This window comes from Bubalus bubalis, chromosome 9 (assembly GCF_019923935.1).
Source record: "Bubalus bubalis isolate 160015118507 breed Murrah chromosome 9, NDDB_SH_1, whole genome shotgun sequence".
Taxonomy (NCBI): Eukaryota; Metazoa; Chordata; class Mammalia; order Artiodactyla; family Bovidae; genus Bubalus; species Bubalus bubalis.
Window position 1 is genome coordinate 91,394,514 of NC_059165.1, and position 24,843 is coordinate 91,419,356.

The window sequence follows — 24,843 nt, forward strand, 5'->3', positions numbered from 1 at the left end:
GGATGAAAGTGTCGTGTGGCCTGATTGCTGGGCCCCACTGCAAGGAGGGGAGGGAGTGGCCCAGAGCAGGGATTAGGGATTAGGGTGAGGAGAGTGAGGCAGGACTCAGTCCCCAAGATGGACACTGTGCTGTGCTGTGCTAAGTAGCTGCAGTTGCGGCCGGCATTGGAAGCTCGGAACCCTAACCACTGGCCCACCAGGGAAGTCCCCTAGTTACTGCAGTATTTTGAAAAGTCAGAATGGGTGCCCCAGAGTTCATGGTGAACAAAATATCCAAGTGTTAAGTGAAGACAGAATCAGATCGTACATCTTACTTCACTGTTCTCACATGAAACCCGTTCCTGGTGGGAGGGTCCCCAGAGGGTCCCACCCTCGCCTCCCTGCTCCTGGGCTAACCTTCTGAAATCCCCTGGGGGTTCTTGGCTCTTTCCAGCTCAAGCAGGGAGGTGGCCCCGTGTCCAGCCTGTCCCCGGGGTTCCACGGCACCCAGCAGTCATTTTGCTTCTCCCCGGGCATCCCAGGTCCTCGGAGAATGTCCTCAGTGGGGGATGTCCGCCCAAAAACCTGGGTGTCTGCCTCTCTGTGGCCTGGAGCATGGAGCGCAGCTGGCGGGGGGAGGGGTCCCCATCTCGGTGGTTGATGAGTGATCCAGCATCACCCGGGTCTGTCAGTCTGTCTTGCTTAGTGCCCCCCCGCATCCCGCCTCTCTGCTGTCTCTCTCACTGTCATTACCACCCTCCCCGGGGGCTCCCCCTCCTTGCTGAAGCCGGAAGGAAGGCTCTGCTGGGAAAGGCCATGGGGTCACCACTTCTCCCTTTTGTGGCCTCCTCTCTCTGCCCCCACTTTCGGGGCCTTCCGTACCAGAAACTGGGGGTGGCCAGAGAAGGGACTGGGGGCTCCTCCTCCAGGGCCCCAGGAACTGGGCGGTGAGTCAGACAGGGAAGGGGAAGTAGGGGGCCTCCAAAGGGGGCTGGGCTTTCCCCTGGGTGGGACCCGAGTCCCCTGCCTCCCTGAGGGTGCTCCTGGCCCCAGCCCCTGAGAGCAGAGCCTGCCGGAGCCATGGCCCTGAGACTCGTCCTGGCTTTTGCCGTCAGCCTCTGGCTGGGCTGCTCACTCTGTCGCGAGACAGAAGGTATGTGTGGACCCCAGGGGTTGGAGGGAGTCCTGGCAGAGAGACACTGTCTGAGGACTGGATTGGTATGCCGCCATGGAATATTCTGGGTGGGCTGAGAGCCCACACGCCTTCTGTATGCCCACTGGTGGGAGAGAGTTACCATCCCATTGCATAGATGGGGGAAACTGAGGCACAAAGAGGCAAGTCCTACCCCAAGGGGACCAGGAAGCGGCAGCCACAGCCTGGAGGGAGGGAGGCTGGGAGAGAGAGACATTTTAACTGTATTCATTCACTTCATGTGATTCAAAACAAAACTATCACAAAGAGGGAGTTTAGGAAAGCATCTCTCTCCCACCAGAAACCCCCAGGTCCCCTCTGTGGCTCCTTCAACCTCAGTTTTCCCATCTGGAAAATGGGCTAATAGTTCTTGCCTTGGCAGGTTGTATCAAGGGATGGGAGATGATGTGAATGCCTTTCATTCATGTACTCATTCATTCTACAAACCTTTGTTAGGCACCTGCTGTGTGCCCAGCACTGGCTGGTAGCAAGATGGGGACTGGTGAGCCACAGTAAGGCTTTGACAGTTCCAGTGGATGAGAAGCTCACACTCTCCCTCTCTCTCTGGGCCACCCAGTAGCTTCCTCCCAGCCCAGGGTGCGGTGCCAGGCCTCCAGGTACCCGGTCGCCGTGGACTGCTCCTGGACCCTGCCGCCCACTCCTCCGAACTCCACCAGGCCCACATCATTCATTGCCACGTACAGGTCAGAGAGCCTGGAGGGCTTCATGGGGACTAAAACTGGGCTGACCCCTAGGATCAGGGTAGCTGAACACTTAGCGAGAACCTGAAACACTCGAAATTCTAGAGCAGCACCAACCCTTAGAACTATACTCCCTAGAATACATATTGTCAGCCATGTGTGGAGGGTAAAATTTCCCAGAAGCCCTATTTGAAAAATTTAAAAACAAAATGGTGATACTGGTTTTAATATTTTATTTAAATAATATTCAAATATTCCAAAGATGTACCATTTAATATGATTGAATATAATGTGCTTTAACATGCTTATATAGAGTTCATATATTTAAATTTATACTAATATGCACGTTCAGTCACTCAGTCATATCTGAGTTTTTGCAACCCCATGGACTGTAGCCTGCCAGGCTCCTGTGTCCATGGGATTTTCCAGCCAAGAATAATGGAGTGGGTTGCCATTTCCTTCTCCATTTATACTAGAAATTTATACTAGAAATTGATTTATTACCATGAATAGGATTACTCAAAGTATTGTTTCAACATGTCATCAAAACTTTAAAAATTAATGAGATATTGTACATTCAGTCCTGTTCTACTAAGTCATGGAAATTCCATTGATGCTTTATGTATATATATCACATTTCAATTCAGATGCTAAATGTTCACTGGAAAATATTGATCTCTAATTAGATTTCATAACATTTGTGTTTGGGAAAGTAGATTCATACACCTGAGTTGTTCTGAGAAACTTTCTCAAGCTTTCTGATAACTAGAAACTTCATGTAGATTAAGAAAGAAAGCAGAAAGTGTTAGTCACTCAGTTGTAGCCGACTCTTTGTGACCCCAGGAACTACAGCCCTCCAAGCTCTTCTATCCATGGCATTTCCCAGGCAAGAAAACTGGAGGGGGTTATCATTTCCTTCTCCAGGAGGTCCTCCCTACCCAGCAATAAAACACAGGTCTCCTGCATAGTAGGCAGATTCTTTATTATCTGAGCCACCACGGAAACGTTCAAGTAGATTAGATAAAATAGAAGCCCCGCTCGGATGCACCGGCTGCACCTCACATCCACGCTGCAGAGGCACAACGTTTTGGATGCTGTGGGAGGTTCTGTGGATGCTGTTGAACTCCAGTCTCTAGAGTCTGAAATCTAAGGGTGCCAGAACTCTAGAGAATTGGAATCATTATTCTAGAGTCCAGAATCTGTGAACCATAGACCTGGGAATGTTGGCATTCTAGAAGGCTTTACAGCCTAGACTCTAGTACCTTCCAGTGGGGTATTCCCTCCGACCCTGGGTCACCCAAGTTCTGTGATATTGGGTTGAGGGACCCCCTAGGATCACACAGCCAAGACCGGAACCTGCTGTCCTCACGTGGAATCAGGGCACAGGTGGGCCAGCAGCAAGTGCCAGGATCCTCACAGCACCCCTTCCATGTACAGGCTCGGCGTGGCAGCTCATGGGGAAAGCTGGCCCTGCCTCCAGCCGACACCGGAAGCCACCAGCTGTGTCGTCCCTGACGTCCAGATGTTCTCCATGGTGCCCTATGTGCTCAACATCACAGCTGTCCACCCCGGCGGTGTCAGCAGCAGCTTCGTGCCCTTTGTCCCAGAGCACATCAGTGAGTAGGGGTCGAGGTGGGGGTGTGGAGGGCCCCCCACCTTCCTCCTACTCCTCCACCACAACAGGCTCACCTCCCTCCTGTCAGGATGAGATCCTGTCTATCCATACGGATTCGGTGGGATCCACTTTCACAGTTGACCAAGAATCAGCCCACTTCTCCCCCTCCGGAGCCCCTGCTTGGTCCAGCCTTCATCATCGCCCACCTGGACCGCGCGGTGGATCTCGGTCCTTCCCTCACTCCCGCCCTCACATCCATCTGTGCTTCCTGAGGCAGCCACGAGAGGGCACCTGTGAGCACTACAGTCAGGTCTCGTTGCACTGCTCACAGCCCTCCAGGGCTCCCACCTTCCTGCGGGTGAAAGCCCAAGTCCTTCTCATGGCCCACAGTGCCCTGCACGGCCTTCCCCATCCCCTCCCTGTCCTTCCCTCCTCCCCCTCTCCCCTTTGCTCACTCTGCTCCATCCACACGGGCCTCCTCACTGTTCCTCCAGCATGTCAGGCACAGTCCTGCCCCAGGGCTCTTGCACATGCTGTGCTCTCTGTGTAGACCGCTCTTCCTCCCTAGATCTGCATTTATTCCCTCACCTCCTATAGGTCTCAACTCAGATGTCATCTCCTCAGTGAATCCTCCCCTGAGCACTTTTTTTTTTAATTGCAAACCATCACACATTGTTAGTGGTTGCTAGAAAACAGTCTGGCAGACCCTCAAAAAGTTAAAGATAAATTGCTGAGTAATCCAGAAATTTCAGTCCTTAGGTATATATCTAAAAGATATGAAAGCACAAAAACTTGTACATGAATGTTCATAGCAGCGTTATCTGTAAAGCAGAAGCAACACAAATGCTCATTAACTGATGAATGGATTCTCAAAATGTGTCCATCCACACCCTGGAATATTATTCAGCCATAAAAAGCAGAGAAGCCCAGACACTCACTACCATGTGGACGGACCCTGAGAACACGATGCTCAGTGAGAGAAGCAGACACGGAAGGACACACACGGTGTGATTCCACTGATGGGAAACGTGCAGAGCAGGCCGATCCAGAGACACAGGGCGTGGGTTCCTGGTTGTCAGGGTCTAGGGAGTGAGGAATGGAGGGTGACTGCTAATATTGTCAGAATTTCTTTGAGGGGTGATGGAATGTTCTGGGTTAAACAGTGGTGATGGTCACACAACACTCTGAATATATGAAAACGACAACCGTACACTTTAAAAGAATGAGTTCTCTGGTGTGTAAATTGTGTCTCAAAGAATATTGCAGCCCACTCCCCTCCCTGCACTCCTGAACTCTCGTCCTTCCCCTTTATGACCTTCAGATTTGCCTCTTGCCTGTTGTCTTCTGCCTGAAGGGACTGGGCTCCAAGAGGACAGGGCTACTGTGTCCCAACGTCCAGAACATCGCCATGCACTCAATAATATTTATCATTTGGTTGAATGAATGAATGAATGTCCCCTCTGCTGACCCTGCCTCCTGCTTGTCCATCAGTCAAACCGGATCCTCCAGAAGGCGTGCGCCTGAGCCCTCTCCCTGGGCAGCGGCTGTGGGTGCAATGGGAGCCCCCCCGGACCTGGCCCTTCCCGGAGATCTTCTCCCTCAAGTACCGGATCCGCTACAAGCGTCACGGGGCTGCCCGCTTCCGTCAGGTGAGGACGAGGGTGGTGGTTCCTGGGTAGAGGGAAGAGGATGTGTAAATGTGCACTGGGGTCTTGGTCACAGCCTAGGGTGCTGGTGTGTGACATAAAGGCAGCCCAGGGACTTCCCTGGTGATCCAGTCGCTAAGACTCTGAGCTTGCAATGCAGGGGGCCCAGGGTTCAATCCCTGATCAGGGGACTAGATCCCACATGCTGCAATTAAGAGTTTGCATGCTCTAACTAAGATTCAGCACAGCCAAAATAAATAAATATTTCTTTAAAAAGGCAGCCCAGCAGTTCCACTCCTGAGCATCCACCTGAAAAAATATTTGTTCAGGATCTTGAACAAATAGTTGTACATGAATGTTCACAGCAGCATTACTCACAATGGCCATAAGGAGGAGACAATGTCAGGGCCCTCAACAGATGATGGGTCCACAATGTGTGGTCCGTCCATTCATGGGAACATCACTCAGCCGTGAACAAGAGTGAGTGATGGAGAAAGGGATTGGTGGGGGTGTGCACTCAGGGTGGGTTGGTTTGTATATGAAAGGCGTGCTCCTGGTTGACCAAGAACTGCCTGACCCTGGAGGGGTAGTCCTTCTCTGCTCAGCAAGATGTTGAAGGTGGCCAAAGGCGTGCAGGGGGCCGCAGAGGGCATGCTGCTTAGAATGGACATCGGTGCCTGAGTCCCAGAGCAACAGCCTGAGCAGGGGAACAGAAGGCTTGATCAGAGTATCCTCATTCCCACTGACCCAGCCTTGCTTCTGCTCTCAGGTGGGGCCAATTGAAGCCACATCCTTCACCCTCAAGGCTGTGAGGCCTCAAGCCAAGTACTGCGTCCAGGTGGCCGCTCAGGATCTCACCGACTACGGGGAATGGAGTGCCTGGAGTCTCCCTGCTGCTGCCTCTATGACCCTGGGCAAGTAGCACGGGCTCCCTGCACCCCTGAAGAGGGGCCATGCCCTTGACATCCACCTAAGGGTGAATGGGACCTATCCAGTCTGGGTTCTCCACTGTCGAGTTGCTGGGCAATCTTGGACAAGTGACTTTGCCTCTCTGAGCCTCAGTTTGTCAATCTGTGAAATGGGAATGTGTTCCCTCCTGCCTTTGACAGAGTGCAATGCTTTGAGAACTGTGAATATGAGATTTTTTAATTAATTAGAAAGGATCATGGGAGGGAGGTTCAGGATTGGGAACACGTGTACACTCGTGGCGGATTCATGTTGATCTATGGCAAAACCAATACAATATTGTAAAGTAATTAGCCTCTAATTAAATAAATTTAAATTAAAAAAAAAAAAAAGAAAGGATCAGTGTGACTGGAATTGGGACTCTTCCTTCCTTCAACAGATCCACATGAGCCCCAGGGAGGAGAAACAGATCAGGACACACACACACACTGAGTCCCCACTCCCACACGTGGAATCAGGGCGGGACCAGAGGAAGAAACGGGGCTGGGGAAGGCAGAGTAGGGGTGATCTGGGTGCTGCCTGGGATGGAATGATGGGACCTGTTCAGTTCAGCAGTTTGCTTCACACACCTACTCAAAAGCTGCCCAGAGAGACTTCCCTGGTGGTCCAGTGGTTAAGAATCTGCCTTGCAATGCAGCGGGGACATGGGTTCCATCCCTGGTGAGAACTAAGATCCCACATGCCTCAGAGCAACTAAACCCAAGTGCTGCAACTACTGAGCCCATGCACCACAATTAGAGAATTCCTGCACCACAAGGAAAGATCCCACATGACGCAGCAAATATCCCTCATGGCACAATTAAGACCTGATGCAGCCAAATAGATACATTTTTTTAAAAAGCTGCCCAGATGTGAGCCGTACTGGAGGTGGCCATAAGTTTATCTGGGATGATTTATCTGAGGAGGGGGCCGCACAGCCAGGCTCTGAAGGCTTTTTCTCAGTCCAGGAACTTCTCTGTACATTTCACTCAAGGCTCTCAATTCAAAGGTCACCTCCTCCAAGAAGCCTTCCCTGACCACCTCAGCTATGGCAAAGACTAAAGACCCCTCCCCCAAAGATATCCATGTCCTTGCTCCCAGAACCTTTGAATATGGTACCTTACATGGCAAAAAGGGCTTTGCAGCTGTGATTAATTTAACAGAATTGAGGATCCTTAACGTTTGAGGATCTTTCACTGAGTTAATGAAAATGAAGTAGAGTTATACTGGATTATCCAGGGGGCTGCAAGATAATCACAAGTGTCCTTATTGATGGGAAGCAGGAAGGTCAGAGGGAGACAGAGAAGGTGATGTGACAGTGGTGGCAGAGATCAGAGTGATGCAGGACCACCAGCCATGGAATTCTGGCAGCATCTGGAAGCTGGAAAAGACAAGGAAATGGATTCTCTTCTGGAGCCTGCAGAAGGAACCAGCCCTGCCACCCATTCCAGACTTCTCATCTCCAAAACTGTAATAAATGTTTTAAAGTAATGACCTTAAGGACTTCCCTGGTGGTAAAGTGGATAGAAATCGCCTGCAGATACAGGAGACACAGTTTTGACACCCTGGTCTTGGAAGATCCCACATGCTGCGGGGCAACTAAACCCGAGCACCACAACTACTGAGCCTGTGCTCTAGACCCTTGGAGCCACAACTACTGAAGCCCATGGACCAGAGAGCCCATGCTCCGCAACAAGAGAAGCCATCACAATGAGAGAGCCTGGCACCACAACTAGAGAAAGCCAGCACAGCTATGAAGACCCGGCACAAACAAAAAATAATTTAAAAAATTGAGCCTGTGGTACTTTGTTACAACAGTTATAGGACACTCATACATCTCAAGCAGCACCTTCTCATAACTTACCATATGTCACCCTGTTTTATTGTCTTTGGATCACTGACCGGGACCCGACTGGGTTTTTTGGTGTGTTTATTGCCAGTCAGTCCCACCAGACAGTGATCTCCATGAGGACAGAAATCTTGTTCTGCGATGTGCCCCAAAGACTGAGTACATCTTTGACACAGAACAAACATGTGTAAAAGGAAAGAAGGAAGTGAGAGCAGGAACGTCCTCTTTAGAAGGACAACGCAGAAGCAAACCATGGAGTGGACATCTGGGAGCCAGTGCATGTAGCGGGAGGTAGATTTGAAGCCTGGTCTTTGAGTCTCTACCGGTGATTCAAGATAAACTTGGGTGGGGCCCGTGAGAACTGTCCCAGTCCCCAGGTGAGGGCTAGGGACACAGGAACGACGTGTAGGGTCTACAGGGTAAGCGCTCAACACTGAGTTCCTTATTTGTTGAATAAAAGAACTATAGGGGATGTCGCTACCAGCAGCCACGCCCCCTGACGACCTCTAGGGGGCGAAGCGCCTCAGGACTTCAAATCCAGAACGACCCCGGAACCTTTGTGGCACATTGATGAGGTTGCCACTGCGGAGGGAAGACAGATGGACTCGAATGCTGACAGGCGGGGATCAGAACCAATGAAAAAGGCAAGGCATGTACACTGCAGCCAATGATAGCGGCTGAAGGAGGTGACGGAAGCGGAAATATAAAGAGTCGGGGAAGTTCGACAAGCACCGAGCATAGTCAGTACACTTGTGCTCGTGAAAACAGTAGGAGGCGAAGATGTCGGAGCGAAAAGTTTTAAACGTAAGTGTTCGGCGACTAGGGTTTTCGGCCTGGGGTGAGACGTCTCGGAGCTCGGGTCGAGGGGGGCTACGTATACCCTCCTATTAGAACCTTTGTCTTCTCCAACGGCCTTCCGTTGGGCGGGGCTCTCTAGACTCCTCCCAATCACTTTCAGTGGAGGGTGGGCCTTCGCTAAGCCTCGAGGCTGGAGTGTACCCAGTCACCTGTGTGGGCGGAGCTTAGGCTGTTTACCCAATCACTTCTGATTGGATTTTTAAGGGGATTATCGTATAGGTCTCTTGGGGGCGGAGGTTCCTTAGCTCTGTGTTCTTCGCGTTTACACCCTCGTCTTCTGGAGGCATGCCTCTGTTAAGTCCCGCCCCGCTTGGGGTTCTAGCCCAGCGTGTTCCTTGGAGGGATTAGGCTTTGCTAACCTCTCTTGCTCTGCTGGAAGGGGATCCTTCCAATTGCATCAACTAATCCCAGTTCTGTTGGGGAAGACTGGGAGTCTTGGGGTGTGGAGCTGGTTTCGGGAAGGCAGGGTTCAGCTTCTGGAGAAGAGCGCTCCGGAATTCTGAGTCCCTGTTCCCCACTGTCCAGGAAGGAGTGTGCTCCCGGGAAGGGGGTTGAGCTCCCCAGCCTGGGAGTGTGTAAACCCAGGATGTCAGGACGAAGTAGAGAACAGACCTCCAGACTGATGGCTCGGAGCCCAGGTTTTCGAGGTCAGGTTGATGCCCCTTACTGTGATTCAGTGCTCTAATGTTTTAAACACCTATATTTGGACTCCAACCCCAGCCAGCCCCAGTGCAATGTGTTGGACTTCGCGTCCAAGAAGGTCCTTCCATCCTGAGGATCCAACTGAGAGGCCAGTTGTTTCCATAACTTACTGGTAGATACTTCTGTCCCAGGCACTGCTTGAAGTGTCATATTCATCAAATCTTCTCAGGTGGACAGGTTATGCCATCTTTAGATGAGGAAACTGAGACCCAGAGAGGTTATGTGATAGCCAGAGAGTAGAGTAGTCAAACTCAAGATACTCCCTCCCCCAGCTCTGGAACTCTAATCACTATACCACAGTTTCCTGAATCATGTCCCTGGTTCTGAATCCTGGCTCTGCTCTTCACCTTGTGTGATCCTGAGTAGCTGAAACCTCCAGAACTCAGCTTCCTCCTCTGTGAAATGGGCACATTTCTTTCTCTATTTAATAAAGTCTTTGCAAAAGTTCCATGAGTCAGGGGACATCAAACTCTCTGTGTAGTACCTGGGGCTCCCCCGCTCGCTCAGCAGTAAAGAATTCCCCTGCTGTGCAGGTGATGCTGATTTGATCCCTGAATGGGGAAGATCCCCTGGAGAAGGAAATGGCAACCCACTCCAGTATTCTTGCCTGGGAAATCCTACGGACAGAGTAACCTTTTGGGCTACGGTCCACGGGGTCACAAAGAACCGGACCAGACTGAGCAACTAAACAACAACAATGTAGTGCCTGGCACGTAGGAAGTGTTCAGAACGCAACGTGCTTTATTTTTGGGTTATCATATGTAGTTCTTTTTTCCATAATCCAAGCTCTCCTTCCCTACATCTCTCATCTCAGGCTCCTATGCAGAAAGAGTTAATACTGCAGGCCTGAGGCTGCTGCCCTAGATAGAAAGGCCGGCTTGCAATGCTGGACTTTGGCTGGCTTCTGGGAACTTGAATTTCAGGATGGTTCTCACCGTTCACAGAAAAGAATGGCTCCCTGTGCTTAAACTGTTTGTATAAACAGTGTGATTTGTGCTGAGCATCTGCTCCTCTCCCGGAGTCGGGAATCGTATGCACTGGGCAGATGTGCCTGTACGACCAGCCGCTAGTGAAAACCCTGGGTGCTGGGTCCCCCTGAGCTCCCCTGGGAGACATTTCACATGTGTTGTCACAATATATCACTGGGGGAATTGACTTCATCAGGAGAAAACCCTGGGAGCTTGTACCTGGTCTCCCTGGGCCCTGCCTCATGCACCTTGTTGCCTTTGCTGGTTTTCCTCTGTGTCCTTTTGCTATTGATGAATAGTAGCCATGAGTACAAGTGTGTGAGCCTCCTAGGAGTTCTCTCATCAACACACTGAACCTGGGGGTGGTATTAGGGACCCAGACGCAGCTCCCCAGAGCCCCTTCCCTCTGCCTCTGGCCTCCCTTGCACCTGAAAGCAGCTCCTCTGACACTGCCTTCCTCCCCACAGAAATATTACCCCCCTGACTTTGACCCATCGAAGATTCCCAAGCTCAAGCTGCCCAAAGATCGGCAGTATGTGGTGCGGCTGATGGCCCCCTTCAACATGAGGTGAGTGACCCCTCAGGGCCCCTGCACTGGTTGTGGTGGACAGACCCCATGCCCGGCATCCACAGGGAGCAGCCTGTCCCCAGACCTCAGACCAGGTCACCAGTCCTGGCTCAGACATGAGCCCAGTAAGCGGGTGACCTGTCTTTCCTCCCGTTGAGAATCCATCTCCCTGACTGCTCAGAGCTCCCGCCCGGTGCCTGAGAGCTCAGTCTTTGGTAGTAGAAGCATGAGTGTGAGACGGAGTCCTGTACACACATTCACTTCCTCCAGCAGCCCTGTCTGAACCTGCCTCAGGACCTTTGCACAGGCTGTTCCCTCTGCCTGGCATACACTTCCCTCTGCTCTCACATGGCCGGCTCTTTTCCACCCTCCAAGGCTTGGCTTAAATTTCATCCCCTCAGAACAACCCTCCTGATCCCCCACCCAACCCCATCTATGCTTCCCTCCTCTGCCACTAGTCCCCAGACCTCGTCCTTTGTACTGTCTTGTAATTACCATACCTCACCAATTCCCAGCCCCACAGTTCTTCACATCTTTGCACATCTGAAATGAGGTGGTAACCAAAGCCACCTTTGTTAGTGAAGTTCAGCACGTGTTTACGTATTACTGATCTGCTTGTCTTCTCTTTCTCCTTCATGCATTTGTTTTTATTCAGCCGTCATTTATTGGGTACTGCTGAATGCCAGGGACACTGGGGGATCAAGACTTGACCCCAAGAGTCCTAGTCTGGTGAGGAGTAGAGATAATAAACAAGTGCTCTGGCATATTCATGAAAAGCATTTGTGGGACACAGATTGTCACAAGAGAGTGACTGGATGGTGGTGGGGAAGGGTGGAGGGGGCTTTGCTGGGTGATTAGGGAAATATCAGAACAAATACCAGTGGAACTAGAATCTAAGGGTTGGAGGATGTCACAGGCTATGGGAATTGCAATGGTGAAGGCCCACAGGTGGGACTGAGCTGGGGTGTTTGTAGGAACAGCCAGGAGGCCAGCACACTGGGCCTGGGGAGCACAGGGGCTGAGCAGGAGGGGCTGAGGGAGGTCAGAGTGCCAGGGCTCTGCCTCACTTCATGTGGCATCCCCCCGAGGGAATCCTCCCTCTGGAGGTCAGGATGCCCCATGAACACCAGTCTGGCTTCTGGGAGTGGGCGACAGGCAAGTCTCACCTAGCTTTGGTCGTCTGGTTGCTTTCCAAGAAGACAGGCAGATACTAGTGAGAAGAATATGCCGGCTAAGGGGAAGCCTTACTTATTTCTTGGTAGGGAGGGAGCTCCCCGTCCCCGGAGGTATGCAAGTGGTTATCTGCCAGAATGCTCAAGGGTCCCACCGGCAAGAACCAGGGCACCGAGGTGACTTGAGTCCCTGTCCCTCCCCACAGATGTAAGACATGTGGAGAATACATCTACAAGGGCAAGAAGTTCAATGCTCGCAAAGAAACAGTGCAGAATGAGTCCTACCTGGGCCTGCCCATTTTCCGCTTCTACATCAAGTGCACGCGCTGCCTGGCAGAGATCACCTTCAAGGTAAGCAGCCACCCAGCCCGGTCCCTCCTCCACTGGGGGGTCACCACTCCTGTCCCCTCCCTCCAGGGAAATCCCATTTCACCTTCTCCCCAGGAAACAGCAGAAGTTCAAGGAGCAGTTAACAGGAGTGTTATTTATAAAGGCAGAAAACCAAGAAGCAACCTAGATGTATAGTAACAAGGTTTGATGGACAGGCTACTGCACATTGGAAATTTTCATGGCTAATAGTAGTCATATTTTTACTTTCATTGTCATCCTAAGGGTGGTATTAAGAACTTGAGGGACTTCCCTGGTGGTCCAGTGGCTAAAACTCCGAGCTTCCAATGCAGGGGGCCTGGATTCCATCCCTGGTCAGGGAACTAGATCCCATATGCTGCAACTAAGAGTTTGCATGCTACAACTAAAGGGTTAAAAAAAAAAGAATTTGGGAAAGAGACGAAGAAAACTTAGTTTTCTCTCCTCATACTTCTGTGCTGTTTGAGTATTTTTTTGCCAAAAGACTTTTTTCTTCCGTTAAAACATTTGATTTTATTAAAATAACCAAAAATACATTATGTTTTGTTTACTTTTTAAACACGGTTTTATGAGATATGACTTATATGCCATACAAATCATTGTTTTAAAATGTATAATTCAGTGGGTTTTAGTATGTTCCTAATGTGCTAAGTTGCGTCCTCTAATTCCAGGACATTCTCATCACCCCCACATTAACCTCCATCCCCTCCCCCAGCTCCTGGCAATCACGAATACACTCTGTGTCTCTGGTTTGTCTGTCTGGACATTTCCTATCAAAGAATCACACACTGTGTGGCCCTTTGTTCAAGAATATTGTAGCAAGTATCAGTGCCTCTCTCCTCTTTAAAGCTGAGTAATATTCCACTGTGTGGCTGGATCACATTTTGTTTGTCTACTCATTAGCTAATAGAGAGTTAGGTTGTCTCCAGAAAAAATGTTTTCTTTACCTACGTTGTGAAGTATGTATATATTTAGATATTAATGAATACACATTAGTTTTTTCAAGTTTAGAAAAGCTGTGGCAGAATGTTATAAATTGGCTTTTCTAATGAAGAATTTCAGCTGATGAAATAACTAGGATCACATATGTATGTTTGTGTGTCTGTGAGCATGTGGTGAAAACAGAAGTCCAGCAGTACTGTAAGGTAGACACTGGAAAATTTCCCAGCCAGTCACCAGGCATAGAAACGCTTATAACAGTTTCCTGTATGGTTTTCAAAAAAATGTGCTCTAGATACACGTGCACACAAGGATCACTCTCCTCCTTGGTCTTTCTTTTAAACAGTAAATATCTTATTTTGGAGTAGTTTCGGATTCATAGAGAGGTTGCAGAGATAGCAGAGTTCCCATCTGCCCCTCACCGTCTTCCCCTCCTGTTAACATCTTCCATTTCCACTTTGTATCTGCCACAATAAGAAACCAACACTGAATTGTTAGATTGTTACTTTTAACCAAATTCCAGACATGACACAGATTCAATTTTTCCACTAATGTCACCTTTCTGTTCCAGAGTCTAATCTAGGATACCATGTTATGTATTGCTTCTCTGTTTTATAAACACAAATAGGACCATGCTTTATACATAGTCGATGTGTAATTTATAATCAGAGGAAGGTCAAGTGCACATGTGCGCACATACATACAGAAAGGATTTGTGCAGGGACTTCTATGGTGGATCAGTGGTTAAGAGTCTGTACTTCTCACTGCACAGAGCATGGATTCGTTCCTTGGTCAGGGAATAAAGATCCTGCATGTGATGCCATGTGGGGAAAACATTAAAAGAAAAAAAGATTTGTGCAGAGACCTAGAAACTTATTTGCAAACATGTGGAGGGTGAAGGTCAGCAGAGGGACAGTGGGCAGGTGGAGAAGGATCTGAAAATCCATGCTAGGAAGTTCAGCGATTCTGTGAAAGGGGTAGGAGCACTGGAAACAAAGAACTGTACTCGCTAAAGCAATAAGACAGGAAAGAGAAAGAATCAGTGTTAAAAGGCATGAAACAGGGAAAGAAGGTGTTGCAGGCTGCTAGCCACTGTTCAGCAGAAGCTTTTAATGCTCAGAGACATAGGAGCTGACGTCTGCCCATCCTTCCTCCCAGACAGACCCTGAAAACACAGACTACACCATGGAGCATGGAGCCACGAGGAACTTCCAGGCTGAGAAGCTCCTGGAGGAGGAGGAGAAGAGGGTGCAGAAGGAGCGGGAGGACGAGGAGCTGAACAACCCCATGAAGGTGAGTCAGGCACCGCCTGTGCCCGTGCATGCATGTGTGCGTGTGTGTGTGTGAGTGTGTGTGTGTGCCTGCCTGTGTGTGGGTGCTGATGGAGTCGATTCCCCCTCCTGCTTAACCCCCCAGGCAGGGTGTTGGGGTGGGGAGAATGGTCAGTAGAATTCTAAGATGTCCCCAAGACCCCCGCCTCCTAGTCACACGTGCTATGTAGTCCCAGGGCTGTGTATACAAGGATCTTACTCCCATGATCAAGTTAAGATTAAACTACGGCCCAGATGACCTCACGAAAGGGGGATTGCCCAGAATGGGCCTGACCTATCACCTGAGTCCCTTAACCTGGGTCTAGAGTCTAAGACGGAGGGAGTCTTTTTTTTTTTTTTAACTTATATTATTTTTATTTAGTGACGGAGCCAGGCTGGAAGTCCAGGCCACCTGGTTCCAGTACTGACTAGCCACATGGTCTCGGGCGATCTCTTCCCCTTCCCCAAGCCTCAGTGTTCTGAGCCATGAAGTGGGTATAGCCAAGGGACCAGGCGCTGTGGATCCAGGGCCTGGGGTTGGGGGTTCCTTCCCTTGCCCATGGTGATGCCCTAAGGTCAGGCAGGCCATGCGGGGTGGCAGAGGGGGTTGAGTCGCAGCGCCCTTAGCCCCACGTCTGTGCCCCGGTCCCCACCAGGTGCTGGAGAACAGAACTAAGGACTCCAAGCTGGAGATGGAGGTCCTGGAGAACCTGCAAGAGCTCAAAGACCTGAACCAGCGGCAGGCCCACGTAGACTTCGAGGCCATGCTGCGGCAGCACCGCCTGTCAGAGGAGGAGCGGCAGAGGCAGGAGCAGGAGGAGGATGAGCGGGAGATGGCGTGAGTGGGACACGGGCCAGAGGGGGCCGGGGGTGCCCACCCACCTCCCAGCCTGTGCAGTGCCCTTCCCTCTGCGTGGAATCTCCCTTCCTGATCTTTGCATGGCTCCCATCTCGGGGAGGCCTTCCCCATATCCCACTCCCCATCTTGTTTTCTCTCTTGTGGCATCTGTGTTAGGGTCCCCAGGACCACCCCCAGGTTCAGTGGTTAATTAGAATGAAAAGTTACAGGGAAAAATCAACAGCAGGAAAAGGCATGGGGCAGGGTTGGGGGATTGGGCACAAAATTTCAGTCTTCTGCCTGTCATGAGATGGGCTTAATTCCCCCAAAATGAGACGTGATGGTGTGAATGAGGCATGGTCCCTGGGGAGGCCCAGCCTAGGGTTCTCACTGGGGGCCAGTCACGCAGGCACCTGCCCAGCTTGGCCGAGCCCCCAGACCCCAGGAGGACAGTGCACCCCTTGTTTGCCCAGATAGTGTTGGGGCAGGGAGCCTCCCATCAGTAGCGGGAGCCCCAGGGTCCAGGTCCAGTTGCCCCTGAGGGCTGGCCTGGCAAGCCAGCCTTTCTCAGCCTTTCTGTCCATGCTTCTGCTGGGCACCTCCCACTTTCTGGAACCTTCTTGCTGATTCACCCCTTTCCTGATGTCTTCTGTCCTTCCTCACCTAAAATCTGAACAGGGACTCAGTTTGGCTTCTGCATGCAGGGCCTGGAAGGGGGTTGGGCACAGAGTAGGTGGACAGCCAGTGCTGTTGGGTTGGCAGCTCAGTGAGACCGGGATTAGCAGTGAGAGGAGTCTGCACTCACTGAGCCCGTTTTGGATATGGGCATTGTTCTGAGTTTGAGTTTTGACCCACCATTGTGGTCGAGGGAACTGGGGTGTGAGGAGCTGTACACACAGCCCTGACTGAGGTCCCCCAGTTGGGGTTCAAATCGAGACAGGCTGGTTCCAGCCTCCGAGTGCTTAACCACCCCACTGGGTTCAGTGGACAAAGAACTTTTTTTTTTTTTAAGATATTTGTGCACCCCCATTCCCCACTCAGTGAGGCTAGGCAATTAAAGCCAGGTGCCTTATTGTGGGGCGGAGGGTCCTGGTCACTGTTCCCCCAAAAAAGCATGTCCCCAAGTTCCACGTTCCTTCCTGCAGGGCGCTAGTGGAGGAATCAAGGAAAAGAAGACTCCTTGAAGACTCTGACTCAGAGGAGGACACCACCCCCACCCAGCCCCAGCCAGCCCTCCGGCCCAACCCCACTGCCATCCTGGACGAGGTGAGTGGGGCCACCCGCATTCCCACGTGCTCTCAGGTGAAGCAGGGACAGGGCAAGCCAGGGCTTGGCTTAACTTTGTCTTGAAGGGCCACAGACAGCCCAGGCCATAGTGCTCAACACCATTGTCATAGCGCTAAACAGCCGTGGATCGGGTACGAATAAGTAGGCGTGGCCATGTGCCAGTAAAACTTTATTTACAGAGACAGGTTGCAGCCCTCCAGGACTGTAAGGTTTTCTTTTTATTTCTATTATTTTTTTTATTGGAGTATGATTACTGTACAGTGTTGTGTTAACTTCTGCTGCACAACAGCGTGAATCAGCTATATGTATACGTGTATCCCTTCACTCCCATCCCGCCCCTCATACAGCACCAGGATGAGCTCCCTGTGTTACATAGCAGCTTCCCACTAGCTATCCATTTTACACGTGGTAGTGTATATACGTCAGTGCCTCTCTCCCAACTCGACCCACTCTCTCCTTTGCCTTGTGCCCCCAAGTCTGTTCTCTATGTCTGCCACTCTATTCCTGCCCTGCAAATCCAGGGCTGTAGTTTTCCACCCCTTCTCCAGCTGCAGAAACAAGGAGACTCGCTGGATTTAGAGACCTCAGGCAGATGTTGATTTCTCAGGCACTTAACGGTCCTGAGCTGGACTCCCGAGCAACCCTGTTCCATGCAGTCATTTCAGGGATCCAAGGCTCCTCGCTTCTCCTAGTTCTGCCCTGCCCTGGAGCATGGCTGCCAGCATTGTGGTCACAGTTGGCTCAGAGCACCCTGGGGTTCCGGCTACGGGAAGGTGGAGGGGGTGTGGAGGAGCACCCGCCAGTGCGTGGAGGCCCAGGTTCAGATGCCACCCACACCCACTCCCCTGGAATGTGGAGTCCCAGTGGCTGGACTAGTCATGTGGCTGCCTTGAACTGCAAGGGAGGCTGGGAGCTGCCCATGCTATTATTAGCAGAAAGAAGGGAAAAAGAGGGTTGCAGGGGTTGGGGGTAGGGGGTTGTCTAGCATTTTTCACCACAGCTGTCTTATCCAAGGTGATTGAGGCCACTCTGGTTAATCGGGGCTTAAAATGGGAAATAGTAAATAATGCAGAGACCCCAGAAACTTTATTATAACTCAGAACATGTTCCCAGTCTGTATTAGTTAAATACCAGTCCAGCCACTGGACAGGACCCAAAGTAACAGCAGTCTCAACTGCATAGAAGTTACTTTTCTATCAAATAACAGTTGTACATGGCCGTGCTAAACAGGGAAGGTGGACCCTGGTGTCTGGGGCATCCTCCACCTCAATGTCCTGCCATCCCCAGGATGATGCCCTCAATGCAGGGCAGCTCGAGCTGGCCAGTGGGAAGGGCTTGGGACAGGGAGGACATTAAGGGTAACAATACCTTTGGTTGAGCAGATCCTTCTTCTCACACCCCATTGGTCAGAACTGAACCACCTGCCCACATCCTGATGCAAAGGGGTCTGGGAAATGTAGTCTTTCATGGGGGCAGCCATGTTCAAGCCATGAATTCTGAAGAGGATGTGTTTGGGGGTCATGCACTCTCACTTGTCAACCTTTTGATGTAGAACCAAGATATTTTCTTTGAGGCTGCATCCCCTGATCAGAATTCTCTCTCTGTCTTTCTTGCAAAATCCACCCTCAGAATTCACCTAAAATTTCCTCTTTGTTTATTTCTTTCAAGTGGAATAAGAGATTGAAAGTTCTTTCAAAGCAATATGGCCTTGTATGATTTCCCCCCCCTCCCCGTCTTTTCTTTTAAGTCTATTTTATTATTTTATTTTGGCAGCACTACACAGCATGTGAGATCTTAGTTCCCCCACCAGGGATTGAACCTGCGCCCCCTGCAGTGGAAACATGAAGTCCTAACCACTGGTCCACCAGGGCATTCCCTCCCCCTAGTCTTTTGTTGTTGCTGCTGTTTATTTATTTATTTTTGGCCCCCCTGGGTCTTCAATGCTGCAAGCGGACTTTGTCTAGTTGTGGCCAGTGGGGTGTACTCTAGTTTCAGTGCAAGGTCTTCTCATTACTGTGGCTTCTCTTCTTTTGGAGCACAGGCCCGAGGACGCATGAGCTAAGTAGTTGTGGTGTGCGGGCTTAGTTGTCCCTTGAGATGAGAGATATTCCCAGACCTAGGATCGAATCTGTTTTCTCTGCATTGGCAGGCAGATTCTTGACCCATGGACCATCAGGGAAGTCCTCCCCCTGATGACCCAGTGGTTAAGCTAGGTTACTATAGTCTTAGATAACTATTAAGTCTTTTCTGGTTATCTTGCTTGTAGGTAATTTGATAGTGGACTTTCTTGTTTTGTTATGCATTACACAGATTTCACCGTAACTTTACAGAAGAATCTGTCTTTCCACCCCTCTGTCCCCTGGGTTTAGTTTAATGGGAACCCGTGATGATGTTTGACAAAAGGTGAAGGACAGAAATGAATTCCAGCAGTCAGTTCAGTGGTGCCAGATGAGCAAGCTTCGGCTGGGACTGCCAGTCTCTCTGTTACCCCAGTGGACAGCACTTGTCCTGGTCACCCCACAGGGTGAATGCAGTGTGACCACTGTGTCCTCCTCCTCCCCCTGCCCCCACCCCAGCTGTGCCAGCCCCCTCAGATGGGCCAGGCTCAGTCCACCTCACGATCTCGCTTGCTGACTTCTCCGTGTCTGACTTCAGCACCAGGTTCCTCCCCTGACCACCTGATCGACAGCAGCTGTCCCCTTCCCCCACCCCCACGCTGTCACATCACCCTGACTTCTTTCTTTCCCATCACTGATTAAGACGATGGTGTCCGGGGACTTCTTGGAGGTCCAGTGGTTAAGACTCCATGTTCCCAGTGCAGGGGGCATGTTTTCAATCCCTGGTCAGGAAGCTAGATCCCACATACCGCACAACCGACAAAACAAAGATGATCGTGGTTGTCCTGACCATCTACTTGCTCGTCCACCCTCTCTCCTCCCCAGATGGTGAGCTCTGTGAAGGCAACCCCCTGCCGTTGTGCTCCCCCTGCACCCCCAACCCCAACGGGGCCTCTTGCTTCTAGTGGTTTCCAGTTCCTGTATTTAAACATCAAACATAAAAGGGATCCTTTCTGATAAGACTGAAGAGCTGGATGTGGACTGAGCCCCCTTCTGCCTCCCCCTAACTAGTTCCCTCCCCCTCACTAGGCACCAGGGAGGTGCCTGCATCCCTCTTCATTCCCTCAAATATGTCGATTGAGCACCTGCTACAGACAAGATCGGGTATGTTCAGGGTGGTATGGCTGTAGACTGAGCTCCTGCTACAGACTCAGCAGTGAACAGGCAGGACCCCGCAGCGGCTGGGGAGGCTGCTAATAAAGCAGTGGAACACTGTAGACACAGACGTGCAGCTTTCACTCGAGCTGGAACTGAGAGGAGAGGCGTCTCAGGGTTGCCGATACTTGAGATGGGTACTGAAGAATGAGTAGTTCACCAAGTGATCTCAAAACAAAGCGGGTGTTCCAGGTGGAGGGAACGTTGTGGGTACAGATGTGGAGGTGAGCAATCTCGGTGTATGTGATTTAGGAAGTGTAAGGGTAGGGTGTAAGGGATAGAAAATTGGCAGAGGCCTTGAGTACCAAGCTTAGGGCAATGGGGAGCCACAGAGGAGTTTAGAGCAGGGGGGAGAGGGCTAGTCAGCACCACAGCGGGAGTGGGGCTGGTAAAGATCCTGGCTCAGCTGGGGACTGAGAGCAGGGAGGCCAGAAGAGGGACAGATCGGAGACAAATCACCCAGTCGCATCCTGCATCCCCCACCCCTGGCAGACCCCGAAAGCCAAGAGGAAGGCAGAGAGCTGGGAGCGCAGTGTGGGTACCCTTGGCAACAGGCCCCAGCTGTCGGGCCTGGTTGTGAAGAAAACAGGCCTGGACACCAGCATCCTGCGAGGAAGAGCCCCACCCCTCCCAGGTAAGTTGTCCCTTAGCTGCATGCAGTGCCTCGGGCAGCCACCGGGTGGTGCTGTTCTGTTGAGAGGGGCGGCAGGGTGAGGTGTGTCCCCAACTAGGGTTGAGGCTAGAAGGGCTGTTTTAATTTTTTGTTTTAATTAAGAGGAGCAAGCTGTTGTTTAGTCGCTAAGTCGTGTCTGACTCTTTCACGACCCCATGGACGTAGCCTGACAGGCTCCTCTGTCCATGGATTTCCAAGGCAAGAATACTGAAGTGGGTTGCCATTTCCTTCTCCAGGGGCTCTTCCTTACCCAGGTATCGACCCCACATTTCCTGCTTGGCAGGCAGATTTTTTACCACTGAGGCACCAGGGAAGCCCAAAAGGAGCAAGTGTTCGCTTTTAAAACCCCATTCAGAGGCCTGTAGGATAAATTGTCTGATCTCATGGCTGCCCATACCCCATACATGGACAGTGGCCCCAGCCTCTCAGGTTGGGTCCTGCGCATCCACATCTTGGCTGTTGTGTCACTGATGCTGTGTGTGGCCCCCGGGCCCTAGGGAGGAGGAGAATTAGGGTGAGGTGGGCCCTGTGAGGTGGAAAGAGCAGGACCCCCCATGCCTCCATGTGCTTGTCCCATGGCCTCGGTCCAGGGCCCTCACCCCTGCCCTGGGCCTGAGCTTCCTGTCCTGGAAGATGCTAGTGATAACAGGATCAGCCTCATGGGTCCTCAGAAGGTTTGGGGCCGGTTCTCTGAGATGCTCCCAAGTCAGGCACCTGCAGTAGATCCTGGCACCCAGCGAGCCTTACAGATGTGTGACCATGTTTATCGAAACAGTTACTACTCCATTTGTCAGATGAGGAGACTGAGGCCCAGAGAGGTGGAGCCACTTGCCCAGAACCATATAGCTGGGGTAAGTGGTGGAACCAAGGTCCTCCCCTCTTCATCACCATGGTACTTGGCTTCACTTGGGACCTGGAGCATTTCTATTTTCTGCACCCCCAGCAGGGCGCCTGTGTCCACCCGGGTCCAATTTCAGAAGTGGAGCTGCTGGGTTAAGGGGTGTGCGGGTTTAAACTGTGATGGGTCTGCCAGATACTCTCCAGAAAGGCTGCACACAAGCAGTTATGGCTGGTCCTGTTCTCTGGCCTCCCCCAGGCTCAGCCTGCCTGCAACTGTCCCAAGGTGACTACTAGCTCTTGCCTCTCCCCCAGGTGCAATGAAGAACGGTCAGGCAGCTGGCCCAGCGCCCCAGACGCCCGGCACGTCCTCCCTGAGCCAGCTGGGTGTGTATTCTGACAGTGAGGACAGCAGCGGCAGCAACTGAGGCCCCCCTGCCCTTCCCTGGTCAAGGTCACACAGCCAGCTGCAGCCATGGTCCGGGCCAGAGGCCTTGGAACCAAGCAGAATCACAGCTGGACAAGCGTGAATGCCCTCAGGCCGGCAGGGCGAGTGAGGACTACAGCTGAGGGACTCAGTTTTCTTCCTGTCCCACCGCCCTCTGGAGCTCAGGTCCCCAGGTCACACTGCAACATCCTGGAGCAGCTTCAAGGTCATCTCTGTGACAGTCCTGAGAGGCCAGCCATGCTTTAGGCACACGCTGGGCCCACCCATCACCCCGGCTGGGCTCCATCCCTTTCCACCACAGAACCATCTGGAACCAATGGAAAGAACCTGCTGATGGCCTGGGCACCTTCTCTCTGTCAGTGTCTGAGAAGGGGATGTCAGAAGCACGCAGCCTAGCCAGTCCTGGACCCCTGCCTCTCAGAAACCACCAGCTAATAAATGCTCATTATTTCATAGGCTTAGTTTGGGGCTGATTTGTAGAAAGCTGATAAAGTCAGGAGATCAGCGAGTCTGACTGCAAACCTCCTGTTCTTTCAAGGTTGCTGGATTCCACCTCATAATCCCCTCTGACTGCAGCGTTTTCTGGTTGAAGGTCCTGTGCCCCCACCAGACACTTCCGCAGGCTGTGCATACAATGCGTGCTCTGTCACTTCAGGCATGTCCAACTCTTTGTGGCTGTGGACTGTGGCCCGCCAGGCTCCTCTGTCCATGGGATTCTCCAGGCAAGAATACTGGAGTGGGTTGCCATGCCCTCCTCCAGGGGATCTTCCTGACCCAGGGATCGAACCTGAGTCTCCTGTGGCTCCTGAGTTGCAGGCGGGTTCTTTACCACTAGAGCCACCTGGGAAGCCCCCTCACAATCTAATGAATCTCCATCTCCTCTCTCCCGCCCTTCTTGGGGTCAGTGACATCAGCCCTTCTCTCACACACACACATACATATAGGCTTTCATTCAGCATTTGAATAAAGAGGCTTTGTGCTTTGCAGTGTCAGAGTTTGTGGGATGAGACCCCCCACCCCCCCGCCACATCGGGGATCTGCTTTCCTACAACGATTTCCCTGCTTGGGGATTGTATAGAGAGGTGAACCAGGGTCCCTTTAGGGCTTCCAATGGGGGCTCAGGGGCTTCACATCAAGGCTCTGAGGCTGCAAAGACAGCCAGGGAGGCATGGTTCCCAAGCCCTGACAGTGGGGGTTGGGGCAGGCCCACCACGCTGGCAGCTAGTAAGAACTGGTGCCTCGAGCACCTCTGTTCCCAGTTCTGCACTCAACAGCGTGGTGTTTATGGCCTAACGTTGGCCGCCTCAGGAGCGTTTACACCGTGGAAATCGGCAGAGGCTGCAGGAGCCGGTTGTGAAGCCCGGCTGGCACACCACTGCCCGTCTCCCCAAGCTCAGCATCCTGCTGTCAGTGCCTGAGATGTAGGCCTTTGAGAGGCTCTGGGTAAAACAAATCATCCAGGGACTTCTGCGGTGGTCCAGTGTTAGCACTCGGTACTTTCACTGCTGAGGGCCTGGGTTCAATCCCTGGTTGGGGAAATAAGATCCCATAAACTGCGCAGTGTGACCAAAATTAAAAAATAAAATAGAAAAAAATGAATAAGTCATCTAGCTTAAGTAGTTGTGAAAAGATAGTGGGTTGGGAGCTCTCTGGCTCATTTTTTTAAATTTATTTATTTGGGTGCATCAGGTCTTGGTTGTGGTGTGTGAGCTTAGTTGCCCTGTGGCATGTGGGATCTTAGCTCCCCAACCAGGGATCAGACCCTCATACCCTACATTGGAAGGCAGATTCTTAACCACTGGACTACCAGGGAAATTCCTCATTTTGATTCTTTCAGACTTTGTGGAACTCCCATTGCTCTCAATTCACTGCAGTTTTTGCCATGTATGTGCACCGTCCGTTACTATTATTTACTTAGTATTATTGTTAACCTAACTTTATCCTAAAACATAGGTCGCCAAACTACAATCCACAGGCTAAATCTGGCCTGTGGCCTGTCTTTGTAAATAAAGTTTTATTGGCACACCAACACACCTATTTGTGTGCATGTCACCTATGACTGCCTTTGCTCCCTGGTGGCAGAGGTGAGTGGTTAAGGCTGATTCTGTGACCTACAAAGTCAAAATAGGTACTCTCACATACCATAATAGGATAAACAAATGATAGTAGAGGTGGTGCTAACCATGATGCAATTAAAGCAGGATAGGAAAGTTCTGATGGGGCTACCTTAGGAGTTATGTGTACTGCCAGTGGCCCCCTGGATTGGTTACCTAATGCTGTGTAACAAGTGATCCCCAAATTTAGCAGCTTAAACAACAGGAATCTGGGTGTGGTTTCACTGGGTTCTTGGCTTCAGAGTCCATCACAGATGCAGCTGAGATGTTAGCCAGGGTTGGGGTTTCATCTGAAGGCCTGCCTGGGGAAGGATCCACTTCCAAGCTCACCCATGTGGTTGTTGGCAGAATTCACTTTTCACAGACTCTTAGCCAGAGGCCACCCTCAGTTCCCTGCCTGCATAGACCTCTCCAACGGCTGGCCTCCTAAGGAGAAGAGTCTGCTAGAAGTGACAGCCCATCACCCTTGCCATGTTCTGCTGGTTGGAAGCAGCCACACAGCACCGCTCCCCCATGTTCCAGGGGAGCTGCTCACACGTGGGTGCGACCACCAGGAGGCTGGGG

General features: G+C 51.4%; 2 protein-coding genes across 7 annotated transcripts; both read left to right on the forward strand.

Moving 5' to 3' along the window:
* The first annotated feature begins 934 nt into the window (after positions 1-934).
* Positions 935-6,391, forward strand: EBI3 (Epstein-Barr virus induced 3). Of its 2 annotated transcripts, none has more exons than XM_006042521.4 (5): positions 935-1,132; positions 1,749-1,875; positions 3,310-3,488; positions 4,979-5,136; positions 5,903-6,391. In XM_006042521.4, the coding sequence occupies exons 1-5, from the start codon at positions 1,060-1,062 to the stop codon at positions 6,053-6,055; spliced, it is 690 nt and encodes a 229-aa protein (XP_006042583.1). In that variant the 5' UTR covers positions 935-1,059; the 3' UTR covers positions 6,056-6,391. The 2 variants fall into 2 exon arrangements, with proteins under 2 accessions (XP_006042583.1, XP_006042584.1); XM_006042522.4 differs by having other exon boundaries at positions 1,752-1,875.
* A 2,098-nt stretch (positions 6,392-8,489) lies between these two features.
* Positions 8,490-23,151, forward strand: YJU2 (YJU2 splicing factor homolog). 5 transcript variants are annotated; one of them, XM_045166636.1, is made up of 9 exons: positions 8,490-8,731; positions 10,923-11,023; positions 12,402-12,546; positions 14,659-14,793; positions 15,467-15,648; positions 16,794-16,950; positions 20,700-20,841; positions 21,675-21,731; positions 22,033-23,151. In XM_045166636.1, exons 1-9 carry the CDS (start codon positions 8,708-8,710, stop codon positions 22,143-22,145), a joined length of 1,056 nt encoding a protein of 351 aa, XP_045022571.1. In that variant the 5' UTR covers positions 8,490-8,707; the 3' UTR covers positions 22,146-23,151. The 5 variants fall into 5 exon arrangements, 4 of the variants coding, with proteins under 4 accessions (XP_045022571.1, XP_045022574.1, XP_006042579.1 ...); XR_006641427.1 differs by having other exon boundaries at positions 8,501-8,731; positions 21,656-21,731; positions 22,033-22,099; XM_006042517.4 differs by having other exon boundaries at positions 8,513-8,731; positions 16,794-16,914.
* Positions 23,152-24,843: the final 1,692 nt, after the last annotated feature.